The sequence below is a fragment of the Oryx dammah genome, unplaced genomic scaffold, assembly GCF_014754425.2.
Source record: "Oryx dammah isolate SB20612 unplaced genomic scaffold, SCBI_Odam_1.1 HiC_scaffold_1, whole genome shotgun sequence".
In the NCBI taxonomy this organism is placed as follows: domain Eukaryota; kingdom Metazoa; phylum Chordata; class Mammalia; order Artiodactyla; family Bovidae; genus Oryx; species Oryx dammah.
In genome coordinates this window covers 28,045,826-28,063,214 of record NW_024070185.1, presented here as the reverse complement: position 1 = coordinate 28,063,214, position 17,389 = coordinate 28,045,826, and the positions used below count along the sequence as shown (strand labels likewise).

General features: G+C 37.1%; 1 protein-coding gene across 4 annotated transcripts in view; it reads left to right on the top strand.

Annotated features, from left to right (window-relative positions):
• The window catches only part of CCDC171 (coiled-coil domain containing 171), a 333,839-nt gene that overhangs the window by 86,823 nt on the left and 229,627 nt on the right, over positions 1-17,389 (top strand). For all 4 annotated transcript variants that reach the window (XM_040240019.1, XM_040240011.1, XM_040239996.1 and 1 more), the window contains one exon: positions 11,865-11,967. In XM_040240019.1, the coding sequence (XP_040095953.1) occupies positions 11,865-11,967 (103 nt within the window). The remainder of the gene's footprint in view (positions 1-11,864; positions 11,968-17,389) is intronic.

Sequence of the window (17,389 nt, the reverse complement as noted above, 5' to 3'; positions counted from 1 at the left end):
TATTCTTATTAGAACAGTTGCTTTCTGTCTCTCTACTTGACTATAATATGAAATTTAAAAAATATTTAATTAAAATTTATTTACTGAAAATGCTATTACTTTGAATAGTAAGTACAGTGTTTTCTTTTTAATAAAGAAGTCTGTCCATGGAATTCTCCAGGCAAGAATACTGGAGTGGGTAGCCATTCCCTTTCCAACGGGGTCTTCCTAACCCAGGGATCGAACCTGGGTCTCCTGCATTGCAGGCAGATTCTTTACCGTCTGAGCCACCAGTGAAGCTTCTTAATGAAAATGCTGTTGCTTTCAATAGTAAGTACAGTATTTTCTTTTTAATATAATATTCATCTATTGCTTTTCATAAATATATTTTTGGGTACATATATCTTTATTTCCTTAATTTTTTAGTAGGTTAGTAGCCTTTGAGTTGGGAGAGTAATCTTACAAATTTCTCTCTAAAGAGATATCTATCAAATTAAAAATTTTAAACCATAAAAATGGAGTTTTTTGGTTCTGCGTCCTCAAAGTCTGTTATTTTTGTTTTGAGTTCATAATTGTTTTTGTTGAAGAGAGAATGACATAAGAGGAGGCTTTTCCTTTTTGCCTTTGGGAATAAAATTTTGTTTTAATGACATCCTATAATCCTGCGTACCCTAGTGTGTCTTTCCCACAGTTACATTTTTTTCAAACATAATAGTTTCAGCTTTTATAGAATATAGATGGGAAGTATAAATTAGCTACAGGTAATTTTTCTCTCCCTTTGAGCTAACATCTTGTTTTCTAGTTTAGGTCACATTCATGGCCATTATTCAAGTCTTGGTCTTTATTTTCTCTGTTGCATTGTAAGAGAAAATTAAAGCCATTTTCTTCTATAGGTTTACTAGTAAGACCAAGGTGTTATTATAATATGCAAAGACTTTAGGAAGTTTTGAGACTTAAAAATAACAATTGCATAACCGAAGGTTGCTTAGCCTTTCAGAACTGAATGAAGCCATCGAGATCATCTAGGTCAGGATTCACACAGAGTCAATAAACTGGTTGCAAAGTGATAGCTCCCCTGTTACAAAAGATAAAAATTAAATATAGAATGTAATTTTGGAAAAGTTCAAACTGGGTTTGTTGAGTCTTCTCTTGGTATTTAAGAAATACAGCCAACATTAATTGTGCTTTTATGTTTGTGAAATTTCTCCTGTTCAATTTATGGATTTAGAAGATATGATTAACAAATGAGTAGTATATTATTATTGTTTTTAATGTCATAGCATTAATAGAATTTCAACATAGGACATCTAGGGATTTAGCAAAATCCCTAGATGTTATATGTTGTACACTATTGAATTTGACTTTAAAAAGTTTTGATTAAAATTGAACTATTAATTTTAAATTCTTTGAATTTAATAATGATTTAATCATCTACTAAATAAAACTGAATTTCTAGTTTAAGCTGCTTAGTGCTGATGCTTATTAAAGCCCACCAGAGGCTCAGTAGATCCAGTTGGGTCTTTTAGTCATTACTGTGAGTTTTTATATCTGCTTCTCTTGAGCAGGGGAGCTATCATTTCCAAATTGGCATTATTAGGATTTGCTTTGTGCTTTCTACAATGAAATATTTTTGAGTCCGTCATTTCTTGAGATTTGTTTTTCTGCCACTCAGTAATATTTAGTTACAGCTCTAGGAGAAGACCATATATTGAAAAGGGAATTCTGGTTCTCATGAGGTTTTGCTCAAAGAATATTTTATTCTCTAAAGAACTTGTGATTGAAAATGGTCAAGTATATATTTTTTCCCTATACTTTGGGGGCTTGACTGATTATATAATAATAATGATTGCTGGCTTTAGATAGGATTTTGGAAAGTGCTTTGATTGCTATGCTTTGAGGTAAAGTTAGTGTTTCTTGATAATGTTTTTGCATCAAATGATCTGTTAGGTTTGCTTTAGGAAACATGTTTCTGATTTTGCAGGAGGCATTCAAAACTAATGATCTAATAAATATTCTATTCTAATTTTTATGAAAAACTTGTTGATTCCTGCTTTTCACCCACAATAGAATAGTATTTATATATGAGAATTGTTTATGCTAATATAAACATGTCTCTCTTAGAGGTCCTTAAAGTTTTAATAATGTTAAGTTGTATTTATCTAATGTGTATGTGTTTGTGTATTTAAATATATATTGTATGGCTGTCTTTCTAAATTTGTGATGTAGGCATAAAGCTTTTTCATTAAGTTTTCTTATATTTATTAATATAAAAATCTTAAATTTTGAAAATTCAAACCTCATTTTTAGTCTTGGAAGAAATAAAATGGTATTGTGTATGTGTGTGTCTGAAAGAGAGAGAAAGAGGAAGAGAGAGAGAAGGAGATGTTTATATGTCAAAGCCTGTATTCAGCTTGGATGGTGGCATAAATTAATTGTGTAGCTGTGTAAGGGAAGGTGACATTTCATCATATGGCATAAGCAGTTGGATCATAGAATGCTCACATCGGGAAGGAAAGAGTAAACTGTTTTATGAAGAAGTAAGAGAAGTTAGTTATTGTCATTATGATCAAGGAGAAGCTGCAGATGGTGATGATGATGAAAGCTAACCATATCAAATGCAGTTTAGTTGAGCAGGCTCTCCTGGAATCCTTACAAATGGACTGCCTCTGTAAAACTAAGTGGAAGATAAGATGAGAAGGTGAAGCATAAGTATGTGATGTCAGTTGTAGGTTCTGATACTCCTCTGTTTTTACTCAGAATTCCTTTATAATGGCTTAAAATATATTTAAACTGATTTAAAAGCTTACTTGAATTCAAAACCATTCAAAAATGATAAGCGTTATGTGTTACTGCTATAAAAGTTTGACCTGTTTTTAAAAAACTAATTTCATTAATTTAAACAAACCTAGTGACTAAATAAAGTATTTTTTTACCTATTTGTTTTTTCTATAATTTTAAACCTTATTATTAGTACCCCTTAATTGTTTTTATTGTTATTTATGGTTTGAGTCAACTTTTCTGTGCAGATCAGCAGCACTCATTTGTCCAATTTCTAGATATAAATATATGCATATGCTTTTTAATATTTTTCACAAGTTTATATTAGAAATTTTTACTTACATACATGTCTATTTATGATATTCATGCATATTAGCAGAAGTGAGGGATGAGTTTTTATAGGCTCAAAGAAAGATAAGATGATAGAATGACATGTTAGATTAAGCCAGAAATTCATTTACTTTAGCAGTATGTGAAATATTGTGTACCAAGATGAAAATATAACATAACTCTTTGTCAGCTCATTGTTCTTTCTGGTGACTCCTGTTTTATAATACATTAAGGTCTTTCAGTCAGAGATTTTTCTGCATTTTCTTTGAATATTTTGATATTTTCAGTCCCTTTTCTGTATTGGTTTTAGATTCATCATGACATCTAAAGTAGTCCTGGGTTCATGGTGAGTGATCAGTATGTTTATCTTAATATCATCTGGTTAGCCCAAACATAGCAGTAAGGGACTTTTATTTCTACAGTAATAAAGCTCTTTATGTAAATTATTCTAAGGCAAAAAGAAGTGAGTTCTTTTGACTTATGTCCAAGGCAAAAAAAAAAAAAGGGGAGTTCTTTTATCCTACAGTTTTGTCTTTTAAACTTGTTTGAATGTTTAGAATTGGAGAATTTGTTGAGTCAACAATTTAATATTTAACTTCAACTTCCTCTTTATGTCACACAATGAAACATGTTAATCAAAAATTAGAAACTTAGTCTTTTATATTGGTTTGGCATTTTGTTTTCAACCCAGCAGTTTTTTTTTAGCTGATAGATTGTGTTTTTATTCTAGAAATTTCTTGCTTATCAAAAGTCTATTAAGAGAACTAACAGCTTTGAGAACAAAATTTAAATATAAGTGTAGTCCACACTTTTAAAAAGTTCCAGCTATTTTCTCTATATGAATGAAGAATGAAGGCTTGATTTATAAAACCAAAACAATTTATTAGGAAAAAATTTGTCAGATAGAAAAGGACACTTTGCTATATACCTGAAACTAACACAATTTTGTAAATCAACTCTGCTTCAATAAAAAGCAATGAAAAGGAAAAATTTTCAATTGTAATCTGGCTCATAAACCTATTAGATGTAATAAAATTTATATTGGCTATATTATGAGACTTTTAGCCAGATATCTGTATAGAAAATTAGAATGCTACTAATTATAAATAGAATAACAAGAAAGGAACTTTCTCAACTGAGAAAGGGCATCTGTGAAAAACCTATAACCAACATCAAGGTTGATGGTGAAAGGCTGTTTTCTTTCTAAGATAGGGAACAAGGTAAGGATGTATATTGTTACCATGTCTAGCTAACATTGTACTGGTGGTTCCAGCCAGAGCAACAAGGCAAGAAAAATAAAAGTCATTAATTTTGGAAAGAGATAAGTAAACTGTTTGCAAATCATGTAATTTTTTTCTTTTTGAGTCACAAGCTTTATTTATTGTAGAAGAGTTGTAGATTTGGGTTTAGTGACTAAATATGTACACAATTTTTTAAAATTAGAAAATTATAAGGAATTCACACATACAACTATTAGAACTAACAAACAAGTTTAGCAAAATTGTAAGGATCATAAGAGTTAATATTGTTAAGATAATACTGTTCCTCAATATATACATTCAATGTAGTCTCTATCAAATTCTCAGCTGGCCTTTTGCATATAGTGACAACCTGATTCAAAAATTCACATGGAAATGTAAGAGACCTAGAATAGGTACAGTATGTATTCCTTATTATAAATCACAGTATCAAAGAAGATGTACAAATGGTCAGTAAGTATGTTAAAAAATGTTCAAAAATCATTAGTCTGGGATATGCAAATCAAAACAACAATGAGATGACTCTTCACACTCATTCACATGACTGCAGTTTAAAAACTGGACAATAACAAATTTTAGAGAACATGTGGAGAAGTTGGAACATTTTGTTCTAAGAATATAGTCAAAAGGCAAATGACAGATTGGCAATAATGATTTGCAATGTGTGTGACAAAGCAATCGTTTTCATAATTTACAAAGGACTGTAATAAATCACTAAGGAAAATGTGTACAGTGTAATATAGAAATGGACACATGAAAAGGCAGTTCACAGAAAAAGAAATACAAGCTACTGATAAAGATATGAAAAGATGGTTAATCTTATTTAAAATTAAAGAAATGGACAGTAAAGAAGTTGATGATACTTAGCTTGTAAAGGTATGGGAAAGTAAATACTTATGCTTTTCATGGTAATTTATACCAGTAGGACTTTAGAAAGCAATTTGGTAACAATTATCTGAAAATAGTTGTACATACTGTTTACTCATCAAATCTATTTCTAGGAGTTTACTGAGTAGATATACTTGAATGCATTCTAAGATGTACAAGTATACATGTAAGGATTTATATTATAGTATTGTCATTAATAGGAAAAATGCAAATAACCTATAAATCTTGGCAGTAGTGGACTGGTTAAATTCATTAATGATACAATGGATAAGTTAATTCATCTAAACAATGGAATGCTATGCAACTGAAGAAATGTGATGTGGAAAGGATGTTAAAAACATACTGTGAATGGAAAAATAAGTTGTATAATCGTATGTATACTTTAATCCCATTTGAATTTAGAATTGAATATATTTAATATGTATTTAACATGAATCATTTTTATTATACAAAATATAATTTTATTATATAAAAATTGTATAATAATATCTCTATAATATGACATTAAAAAGCATGTTACCAATGGTATGCTAATAGAGAAAACTTGAAGTCTGGGTTTGTTTTGTTTTTGTTGGTTTGGTTTTATATCTCGATTCAGGGGGCTTTCAGTCAGACATTGAATCAAGTATTTTATTGTTCAGTTCAGTTCAGTTCAGTCACTCAGTCGTGTTCAACTCTTTGTGACTCCATGAATCACAACACACCAGGCCTCCCTGTCCAACTCCTGGAGTCCACCCAAACCCACGTCCATCGAGTCGGTGATGCCATCCAACCATCTCATCCTCTGTCGTCCCCTTCTTCTCTTGCCCCCAATCCCTCCCAGCATCAGGGTCTTCTCCAGTGAGTCAACTCTTCGCATCAGGTGTCCAAAGTATTGGAGTTTCAGCTTCAGTATCAGTCCTTCCAGTGAACACCCAGGACTGATACTGATCTCCTTGAGAATGGACTGGTTGGATCTCATTGCAGTCCAAGGGACTCTGAAGAGTCTTCTCCAACACCACAGTTCAAAAGCATCAATTCTTCAGCGCTCAGCTTTCTTCACAGTCCAACTCTCACGTCCATACATGACTACTGGAAAAACCTTAGCCTTGACTAGACGGACCTTTGTTGGCAGAATAATGTCTCTGCTTTTGAATATGCTATCTAGGTTGGTCATAACTTTCCTTCCGAGGAGTAAGTGTCTTTTAATTTCATGGCTGCAATCACCATCTGCAGTGATTTTGGAGCCCAGAAAAATAAAGTCAGCCACTGTTTCCACTTTATTTCCACTGTTGCCATTTTATTGTAGAACACACATTTTCCACTTCCTCTTTTGTTTTTAACTCAACAGTATTGTTTAGAGATCTTTCCATGTTAGTATATTAGTGTAATAGAACTTCCTTTTTCTATTTGAAGTCTTTGTTGATTAACCCTAATTGATTTAACAATGTTCTGTTGATAGCATGTTTTAGCATGTTAAATATCATATTTAACACTTATTGTATATACTCAGTATTATCTGCTTCTGTGGGATACATTGATAAGGACAAAAAATAAAAGACGATATTTCCTCCTTTCACGGAGCTTGTTTTCAATGAGATAGACATTAACAAAAGACCTCTCAAATAAATGTGAAATCATAACTCTGATAAGTGCTGAGAAGAATCTAGTAGGGTTAATTGACATAGTCAAGGAGTAAAAGATAGCTTTTCCAAAAAAAGTGATAATTGAACTGATGTCCAAAGAAAGGAGTATTAGTTTTGTGTCTTATAACGATGAATTTTGTCCTATAATATCTATTCTCCCATTTCTTCTGTTGCTGTAAGCATGCCTCACTGGTGCCTCTATATCATCAGATTTTAAATATGCTTTTTCTCACTTATTAAACTCTTCTCCAATCCCACTCTTGTTTCTAACTACTGCCCTTTTTCTTTATCTCTCCTTCTCTTTTTACCAAAAGTGTTTTGTCTGTACTTACTGTTTCTATTATATGTCATTAAGACAAAAAAAATTGCAGGCTTATTCATTCTTTGACCTGTTCTAATATGAATTACAGCAGACTTCATCACAGTCACTGATGACTTCCATGTCCAGTGAACATGGAACACGTTAGTCTCTGTTTCTCTTGAATATTCTGTGACACTGGACATAACTCTATCCTTGAAATGTTCGTTTTTCTTCCTCCTTTTCCAGTCTTTTTTTGCTGCCTTTTTCTTTTCTAAGTATTAAATTCCTGGGTTCCTTAGGCTTTATCCTAGACTCTTTTCGCTTCCTGTCAGACACTCTCATGGCAAGCTTCACATCCCTAGATGATTCTCAAGCCTATGTTTGACCTCTCTTCTGAGCTTTACACCACTGCATCCAGCTGCCTCTCATAGTTTTTTACTTTATTTATTATTTTTTAATTCAAATATATTTAGGGTCAGTTATTTGCCAGGTAGTTTATTGGTGCTGAGAGTCTTTTAAAAGTGCTTTACTGGAATATGATCTAAACAGAATTTATGATTAACATTACCCACCAGAAACAAACAAGTAAAATAAGGCCACCTCTACTTCCATGGTTCTTACTCAGCTGCTGAAGTCCGCCCAGTTCTAGTCTGAAACCTTGGGATCAGTCTTTACTACTCATTTTATCTGAGCATTTCCTCCTCCAGTCCAGCTGAATCCTGTCCAGTCGAATCCACCCCAATCCAGTCAATGTAATCTAACCCAAGGCAGTGTTACCAAGGTTGGCCATTCTATCTTCTAAGTATGCACCCCTCCAACATCATTCAGTGCTTATATTCCCACATCTCCTTTTCTCTGCCAAGACCCTAATCTAAGCTGCCATCAGCTCTTGAGTAGTCTGTTACAGTTCAGTTCAGTTCAGTTGCTCAGTCGTGTCTGACTCTTTGCAACCCCATGAATCGCAACACGCCAGGCCTCCCTGTCCATCACCATCTCCCGGAGTTCACTCAGACTCACGTCCATTGAGTCCGTATCCAGCCATCTCATCCTGGGTTGTCCCCTTCTCCTCCTGCCCCCAATCCCTCCCAGCATCAGAGTCTTTTCCAATGAGTCAACTCTTCGCATGAGGTGGCCAAAGTACTGGAGCTTCAGCTTCAGCATCATTCCTTCGAAAGAAAGCCCAGGGCTGATCTCCTTCAGAATGGACTGATTGGATCTCCTTGCAGTCTAAGGGACTCTCAAGAGTCTTCTCCAACACCACAGTTCAAAAGCATCAATTCTTTGGCACTCAGCTTTCTTCACAGTCCAACTCTCACATCCATACATGACCACTGGAAAAACCATAGCCTTGACTAGATGGACCTTAGTCGGCAAAGTAATGTCTCTGCTTTTGAATATACTATCTAGGTTGGTCATAACTTTTCTTACAAGGAGTAAACGTCTTTTAATTTCATGGCTGCAGTCACCATCTGCAGTGATTTTGGAGCCTAAAAAATAAAGTCTGACACTGTTTCCACTGTTTCCCAATCTGTTTGCCATGAAGTGATGGGACTGGATGCCATGATCTTCATTTTCTGAATGTTGAGCTTTAAGCCAACTTTTTTGCTCTCCTCTTTCACTTTCCTCAAGAGGCTTTTTAGTTCCTTTTCACTTTCTGCCATAAGGGTGGTGTCATCTGTATATCTGAGGTTATTGATATTTCTCCCGGCAATCTTGATTCCAGCCTGTGCTTCTTCCAGCCCAGCATTTCTCATGATGTGCTCTGCATATAAGTTAAATAAGCAGGGTGACAATATACAGCCTTGACATACTTCTTTTCCTATTTGGAACCAGTCTGTTGTTCCATGTCCAGTTCTAACTGTTGCTTCCTGACCTGCATACAGATTTCTCAAGAGGCAGGTCAGGTGGTCTGGTATTCCCATCTCTTTCAGAATTTTCCACAGTTTATTGTGATCCACACAGTCAAAGGCTTTGGCATAGTCAATAAAGCAGAAATAGATGTTTTGCTGGAACTCTCTTGCTTTTTCCATGATCCAGCAGATGTTGACAATTTGATCTCTGGTTCCTCTGCCTTTTCTAAAACCAGCTTGAACATCAGGAAGTTCACGGTTCACGTATTGCTGAAGCCTGGCTTGGAGAATTTTGAGCATTACTTTGCTAGCGTGTGAGATGAGTGCAATTGTGCGGTAGTTTGAGCATTCTTTTGCATTGCCTTTCTTTGGGATTGGAATGAAAACTGACCTTTTCCAGTCCTGTGGCCACTGCTGAGTTTTCCAAATTTGCTAGCATATTGAGTGTAGCACTTTCACAGCATCATCTTCCAGGGTTTGAAATAGCTCAACTGGAATTCCATCACCTCCACTAGCTTTGTTTGTAGTGATGCTTTCTAAGGCCCACTTGACTTCACATTCCAAGATGTCTGGCTCTAGATTAGTGATCACATCATCATGATTATCTGGGTCGTGAAGATCTTTTTTGTACAGTTCTTCCGTGTATTCTTGCCACCTCTTAGTATCTTCTGCTTCTGTTAGGTCCATACCATTTCTGTCCTTTATCAAGCCCATCTTTGCATGAAATGTTCCCTTGGTATCTCTAATTTTCTTGAAGAGATCTCCAGTCTTTCCCATTCTGTTGTTTTCTTCTATTTCTTTGCATTGATTGCTGAGGAAGGCTTTCTTATCTCTTCTTGCTATTCTTTGGAACTCTGCATTCAGATGCTTATATCTTTCCTTTTTGCTTCTCTTCTTTTCACAGCTATTTGTAAGGCCTCCCCAGACAGCCATTTTGCTTTTTTGCATTTCTCTTCCATGGGGATGGTCTTGATCCCTGTCCCCTGTACAATGTCATGAACCTCATTCCATAGTTCATCAGGCACTCTATCTATCAGATCTAGTCCCTTAAATCTATTTCTCACTTCCACTGTATAATCATAAGGGATTTGATTTAAGTCATACTTGAATGGTCTAGTGGTTTTCCCTGCTTTCTTCAATTTGAGTCTGAATTTGGTAATAAGGAGTTGATGATCTGAGCCACAGTCAGCTCCTGGTCTTGTTTTTGTTGACTATATAGAGCTTCTCCATCTTTGGCTGCAAAGAATATAATCAATCTGATTTCGGTGTTGACCATCTGGTGATGTCCCTGTATAGAGTCTTCTCTTGTGTTGTTGGAAGAGGGTGTTTGCTATGACCAGTGCATTTTCTTGGCAAAACTCTATTAGTCTTTGCCCTGCTTTATTCTGTATTCCAAGGCCAAATTTGCCTGTTACCCCAGGTGTTTCTTGACTTCCTACTTTTGCATTCCAGTCCCCTATAATGAAAACGACATCTTTTTTTGGGTGTTAGTTCTAAAAGGTCTTGTAGGTCTTAATAAAACTGTTCAACTTCAGTTTCTTCAGCATTACTGGTTTGGGCCTAGACTTGGATTACTGTGATATTGAATGGTTTGCCTTGGAGACAAACAGAGATCATTCTGTCGTTTTTGAGATTGCATCCAAGTACTGCATTTCGGACTCTTTTTTTGACCATGATGGCTACTCCATTTCTTCTGAGGGATTCCTGCCCGCAATAGTAGACATAATGGTCATCTGAGTTAAATTCACCCATTCCAGTCCATTTTAGTTCGTTGATTCCTAGAATGTCGACGTTCACCCTTGCCATCTCTTGTTTGACCACTTCCAATTTGCCTTGATTCATGGACCTGACATTCCAGGTTCCTGTGCAATATTGCTCTTTACAGCATCAGATCTTGCTTTTATCACCAGTCACATCCACAACTGGGTATTGTTTTTACTTTGGCTCCATCCCTTCATTCTTTCTGGAGTTATTTCTCCACTGATCTCCAGTAGCATATTGGGCACCTACTGACCTGGGGAGTTCCTCTTTTGGTATCCTATCATTTTGCCTTTTCATACTGTTCATGGGGTTCTCAAGGCAAGAATACTGAAGTGGCTTGCCATTCCCTTCTCCAGTGGACCACATTCTGTCAGACCTCTCCACCATGACCTGCCCGTCTTGGCTTGCCCTGCAGGCATGGCTTGGTTTCACTGAGTTAGACAAGGCTGTGGTCCTAGTGTGATTAGATTGACTAGTTTTCTGTGAGTATGGTTTCAGTGTGTCTGCCCTCTGATACCCTCTTGCAACACCTACCATCTTACTTGAATTTCTCTTACCTTGAGTGGAGTATCTCTTCATGGCTGCTCCAGCAAGGCACAGCCGTTGCTCCAGCAAGGCACAGCCGTTGCTCCTTACCTTGGACAAGGGGTATCTAGTCTGCTACAGTTCCTTCTAATTTGTCATACTGCATTCACTTTTGACCACTATCTAGCAGTTTGCTACATGACTGCAAGTATAATCTTTTAAAATTTTCCTCAATTTCTCTGTGTCTCCATTTCCTTATCTGTAAGATTAGATAATGATGGCCCTTCCCTCATAGATTTGTTGTGATGATAGAAAGAATTGCTATGTTAGAGTATTGAGAATAGTGCCAGGCCCTGAGGCCTTAGTCAATTGTTATTGAGAGCTTACACACTGTTGCATTAAGCTAAGTAAAAGAAATGGTTAAGATAGAGGTTTATTAATAATAGATTTGAATGGAGTAATTATTAGCTCATTTATACTTAATTGTGCTTTATGTATTCATACAAAAAATCTGCAACTCTTGTAATGCGTGACCTTATTATGTGTAATTTTTTTTCTTAATTAAAAGGCTAAGAAGCACCAGGCTTTTCTAGTGGAGACATGTGAAAATAACGTGAAAGAATTGGAATCGATCCTGGACAGCTTTTCTGTGTCGGGCCAGTGGACATCAGGTTAGTTGAAGGTATAAAATGACAGATGCATCTGTCAATGTTCCAAAGTCACTACATTTTGGGAATTCTGCAGATGCCTCATCTCAACATGTTTTGATTTGATGACATGATAAGAGCAGTTCTCACAGCAGTCAGTTGGCCTAGCCGGCTGCGAAAGGGTGACGGACTGTGGACCTGCTGTTGTCCTACCCGAACTTGATTTACAAGTGTTGGTGTCTGTGTGATTGGACAGACAAGGGCTCACTTGCTGTGTTCTGGATCCAACTGAGAAGAAAGTCCATACAGTATACCTGCAAGGGGAACAGATGTTTCCATCAAACCGAGCCAAATTCTGAGGCAACCTTCAGCAACTTAAAGGTCATGTATTCAGAAGGTTAGGTAGGACACAGGCTGTAACAGTGCATGTCCTTCACTGCTGCTTTCCAGTCTGGTTTTCTCCTTCATTTCCTACCACAGTGTACATACTCTCCAGATGAGTGCTGCAGTAAAACGCTTTGGTTTTAGTATCAGCCCACTTAATATGATAGAGAACTGTAAAGATGGTATAGCGGGTAGGCATATTTTGGTATCAAGCAAAAAGCATTAGTTACAAATGAATGCTCTCCATTCCGTGATTTCTGCTTCCTTAATTTGTGTGTGTGTATGCCATTATTTGTGGTATAGTAGCTTTGACTTAGGTACTTTCACTTCTCTACCTCAGTTTGCTTTTGGCATACTGTCAGCCTCAAATTATTTAGTTGCTTTCTGACTCAATTATATTTTTCAAAAAAGCATGTAAAATTCAATTCCTTATACCTTTAAATGGCTTCAAGACTGTTTTTCTAAAGGAAGCAAGCATATTTGACAAATAAGTTCTTTAGGAAACGCTTAGGTTCAAAAAAGTTTGTTGTCCTTATAAAACCAGAAAGATATGATCAAGGCCCATTTCACATTATGAATCTGCAGATTTCTGTTGGTGAACTGTTAGAAATTGAGTGAGATTTGCTGTTACCTATTTTTAACTTTCTTTGTTTTAATTTAAACTTTTCCCAAAAGCATTAGTATTTCATTGTCACTGTAAAATCAAGGTGTATAAAAGTGACATAAAAATATAGATATCCACTTTTCAATTGTATTTGCTAAAGCTTTGAGGAATAAAATTTTCTTTTTCAGTGATAGTGTTTTATCATTCAGATGTGTCATTGCTTAATGGTTTTAAGGATCTTTAAAATTGTTAAATTATTATCATAACATATCTTAATGCTTCAATGTGCAGAGTTGAATTAGAAAACCTAAGAATAATGAGGTCATGTCTCCTTTGAGGTTTAAAGTTAAATAGTTGATAACAAAGAAACTCATAAGTTATTACTAAACCTATAGAAAAAGAATTGTCTTCTAATGAAGTTTTTCTTTTTATTCTCATCTTTCAGTGACCATCTGTTTTGAACTTCTTGTTCCTGGGAAAGGGATTGTATGCTGATTTTGTGATTTCTGTTCTGTTATAGTGGTCTTTGTTTCCATATTGTGCTGGTTATTCATTCTTTTGCCCACCCTGGAATCATTCTCCTCTGGTCTCTGTTTTGCCTTCTGGAGGCTGACCTCTGTGGACTACATGATCTGGGCTCCTTTGCCCTCTGGCTTGGGGGTTGGATTTGGATTGTAGGTGCACCAGCAGGAGATTAAGAGGGTGGAGGAAGAAAGGAAAGCAGAGAATGTCACGGTGTTTATTTTCCCCATTCCCTCCAGTGTGTTACTGGCAGTGGTTTCATTTTTGGTGGCCACAGCTCCTGTCAAGCGGGCTCTCTTCCACAGCTGTGGTTTGTGTTGGTCTATGATGATAGCGTTACCTCCACTTGACGCTGTAGGTGTCTCCATGGTATTAGTATTGGTTTTCTAGTCTTTAGAATGGACTGGTTGAATCTCCTTGCAGTCCAAGGGACTCTCAAGAGTCTTCTCCAACACCACAGTTCAAAAGCATCAATTCTTCGGCACTCAGCTTTCTTCACAGTCCAACTCTCACATCCAACATGACCACAGGAAAAACCATAGCCTTGACTAGACAGACCTTTGTTGGCAAAGTAATGTCTCTGCTTTTCAATATGCTATCTAGGTTGGTCATCACTTTCCTTCCAAGGAGTAAGCGTCTTTTAATTTCATGGCTGCAGTCACCATCTACAGTGATTTTGGAGCACCCCAAAATAAAGTCTGCCACTGTTTCCACTGTTTATCCATCTATTTCCTGTGAAGTGATGGGACCAGATGCCATGATCTTTGTTTTCTGAATGTTGAGCTTTAAGCCAACTTTTTCACTCTCCTCTTTCACTTTCATCAAGAAGCTTTTAAGTTCGTCTTCACTTTCTGCCATAAGGGTGGTGTCATCTGTATATCTGAGGTTTTTGATATTTCTCCCGGCAATCTTGATTCCAGTTTGTGCTTCGTCCAGCCCAGTGTTTCTCATGATGTACTCTGCATATAAGTTCAATAAGCAGGATGACAATATACAGCCCTGACATACTCCTTTTCCTATTTGGAACCAGTCTGTTGTTCCATGTCCAGTTCTAACTGTTGCTTCCTGACCTGCATACAGATTTCTCAAGAGGCAGGTCAGGTGGTCTGGTATTCCCATCTCTTTCAGAATTTTCCACAGTTTATTGTGATCCACACAGTCAAAGGCTTTGGCATAGTCAATAAAGCAGAAATAGATGTTTTGCTGGAACTCTCTTGCTTTTTCCATGATCCAGCAGATGTTGACAATTTGATCTCTGGTTCCTCTGCCTTTTCTAAAACCAGCTTGAACATCAGGAAGTTCATGGTTCACGTATTGCTAAAGCCTGGCTTGGAGAATTTTGAGCATTACTTTGCTAGCGTGTGAAATGAGTGCAATTGTGCAGTAATTTGAGCATTCTTTGGCATTACCTTTCTTTGGGATTGGAATGAAAACTGACCTTTTCCAGTCCTGTGGCCACTGCTGAGTTTTCCAAATTTGCTAGCATATTGAGTGTAGCACTTTCACAGCATCATCTTCCAGGGTTTGAAATAGCTCAACTGGAATTCCATCACCTCCACTAGCTTTGTTTGTAGTGATGCTTTCTAAGGCCCACTTGACTTCACATTCCAGGATGTCTGGCTCTAGGTGAGTGATCACACCATCCTGATTATGTTGGTCGTGAAGCTCTTTTTTGTACAGTTCTTCTGTGTATTCTTGCCACCTCTTAGTATCTTCTGCTTCTGTTAGGTCCATACCATTTCTGTCCTTTATCGAGCCCATCTTTGCATGAAATGTTCCTTTGGTATCTCTAATTTTCTTGAAGAGATCTCTAGTCTTTCCCATTCTATTGTTTTCCTCTATTTCTTTGCACTGATCACTGAGGAAGGCTTTCTTATCTCCTTGCTATTCTTTGGAACTCTGCATTCAGATGCTTGTATCTTTCTTTTTCTCCTTTACTTTTTGCTTCTCTTCTTTTCACAGCTATTTGTAAGGCCTCCCCAGAGAGCCGTTTTGCTTTTTTGCATTTCTTTTCCATGGGGATGGTCTTGATCCCTGTCCCCTGTACAATGTCATGAACCTCCGTCCATAGTTCATCAGGCACTCTATCTATCAGATCTAGTCCCTTAAATCTATTTCTCACTTCCACTGTATAATCATAAGGGGTTTGATTTAGGTCATACCTGAATGGTCTAGTGGTTTTTCCTACTTTCTTCAGTTTAAGTCTGAATTTGGCAATAAGGAGTTGATGATCTGAGCCACAGTCAGCTCCTGGTCTTGTTTTTGCTGACTGTATAGAGCTTCTCCATCTTTGGCTGCAAAGAATATAATCAATCTGATTTTGGTGCTGACCATCTGGTGATGTCCATGTGTAAAGTCTTCTCTTGTGTTGTTGGAAGAGGGTGTTTGCTATGACCAGTGCTTTCTCTTGGCAAGCTCAATTAGCCTTTGCCCTGCTTCATTCTGTATTCCAAGGCCAAATTTACCTGTAACCCCAGGTGTTTCTTGACTTCCTACTTTAGCATTCCAGTCCCCTGTAATGAAAAGGACATCTTTTTTGGGTGTTAGTTCTAAAAGGTCTTGTAGGTTTTCATAGAACTGTTCAACTTCAGCTTCTTCAGCATTACTGGTTGAGGCATAGACTTGGATTACTGTGATATTGAATGGTTTGCCTTGGAAACAAACAGAGATCATTCTGTCGTTTTTGAGATTGCATCCAAGTACTGCATTTCGGACTCTTTTTTTGACCATGATGGCTACTCCATTTCTTCTAAGGGATTCCTGCCAACAGTAGTAGATATAATGGTCATCTGAGTTAAATTAACCCATTCCAGTCCATTTTAGTTCACTGGTTCCTAGAATGTCGACGTTCACTCTTGCCATCTCCTGTTTGGGTGTTCTTTGGAAGGACTGATGGTAAAGCTGAAACTCCATTACTTTGGCCACCTCGTGCAAAGAGTTGACTCATTGGAAAAGACTCTGATGCTGGGAGGGATTGGGGGCAGGAGGAGAAGGGGACGACCCAGGATGAGATGGCTGGGTGGCATCACCAACTCGATGGATGTGAGTCTGAGTGAACTCCGGGAGTTGGTGATGGACAGGGAGGCCTGGTGTGCTGCGATTCATGGGGTTGCAAAGAGTTGGACATGACTGGGCGACTGAACTGAACTGAACTTCCCGTCTTGCTGGTTTGCGGTATCACATCATATCTTTTTTGTTCTCTTAACCTGCTTACATTTCTGTAAAATCTTCATTAAATTTTTTCCCCAGTGAACCCTTCTGACTATGCCAGTTCTTTCCTTTGATACTTGACTCATTCACATACCTGCTTTGAACTTGATTTTATTCTTGTTCTTGGCTTCCAGCAAATAGCCCTATATAACCATAATGGACTCCCTTTCTGCTCATACCAGCTCAAGTTGGATTTTTGCCATTTAACCAAGAGGGATATAATTAATAAACTTTATTGCTCAACATTTTGTGGAAGAGCCTTAACAATTATGATTGCCTACTGTGTCAACCCTGGGTTCAGCTATACAAAGATGACTAAATAATTTGTTCCTGCCTACCTCTCTCCCTTTTTTCCCCATGGTACTTATTGCTGTTAAGCATTTCTGCCCAAATATGTGGTGCATTTTTTTGTTATATCTGTATTGTCAAGGTTCTCTGGAGAAATATAACCAATAAGATTATATAGATACACACAAGAGGAGATATTGGAGTTTGCACACATGGTTATAGAGGCTAGGAAATCTTGTGATCTTTCCTCTGCAAACTGAAGGACCAGCAAAGGCAGTAATATAATTCAGTGTGAGTCCAAAGGCCTGAGAAACTGGGGTGCCTGGGGCCCAGGAACCAGGATTAGGATGTCTGAGGGCAGAAAAAGGTGGAAGTCTCAGGTTAGGAAAAAAGAGAATTTTCCTTTCTGTCCTTTTGTTCTTTGGAGTTGGAGGAGGA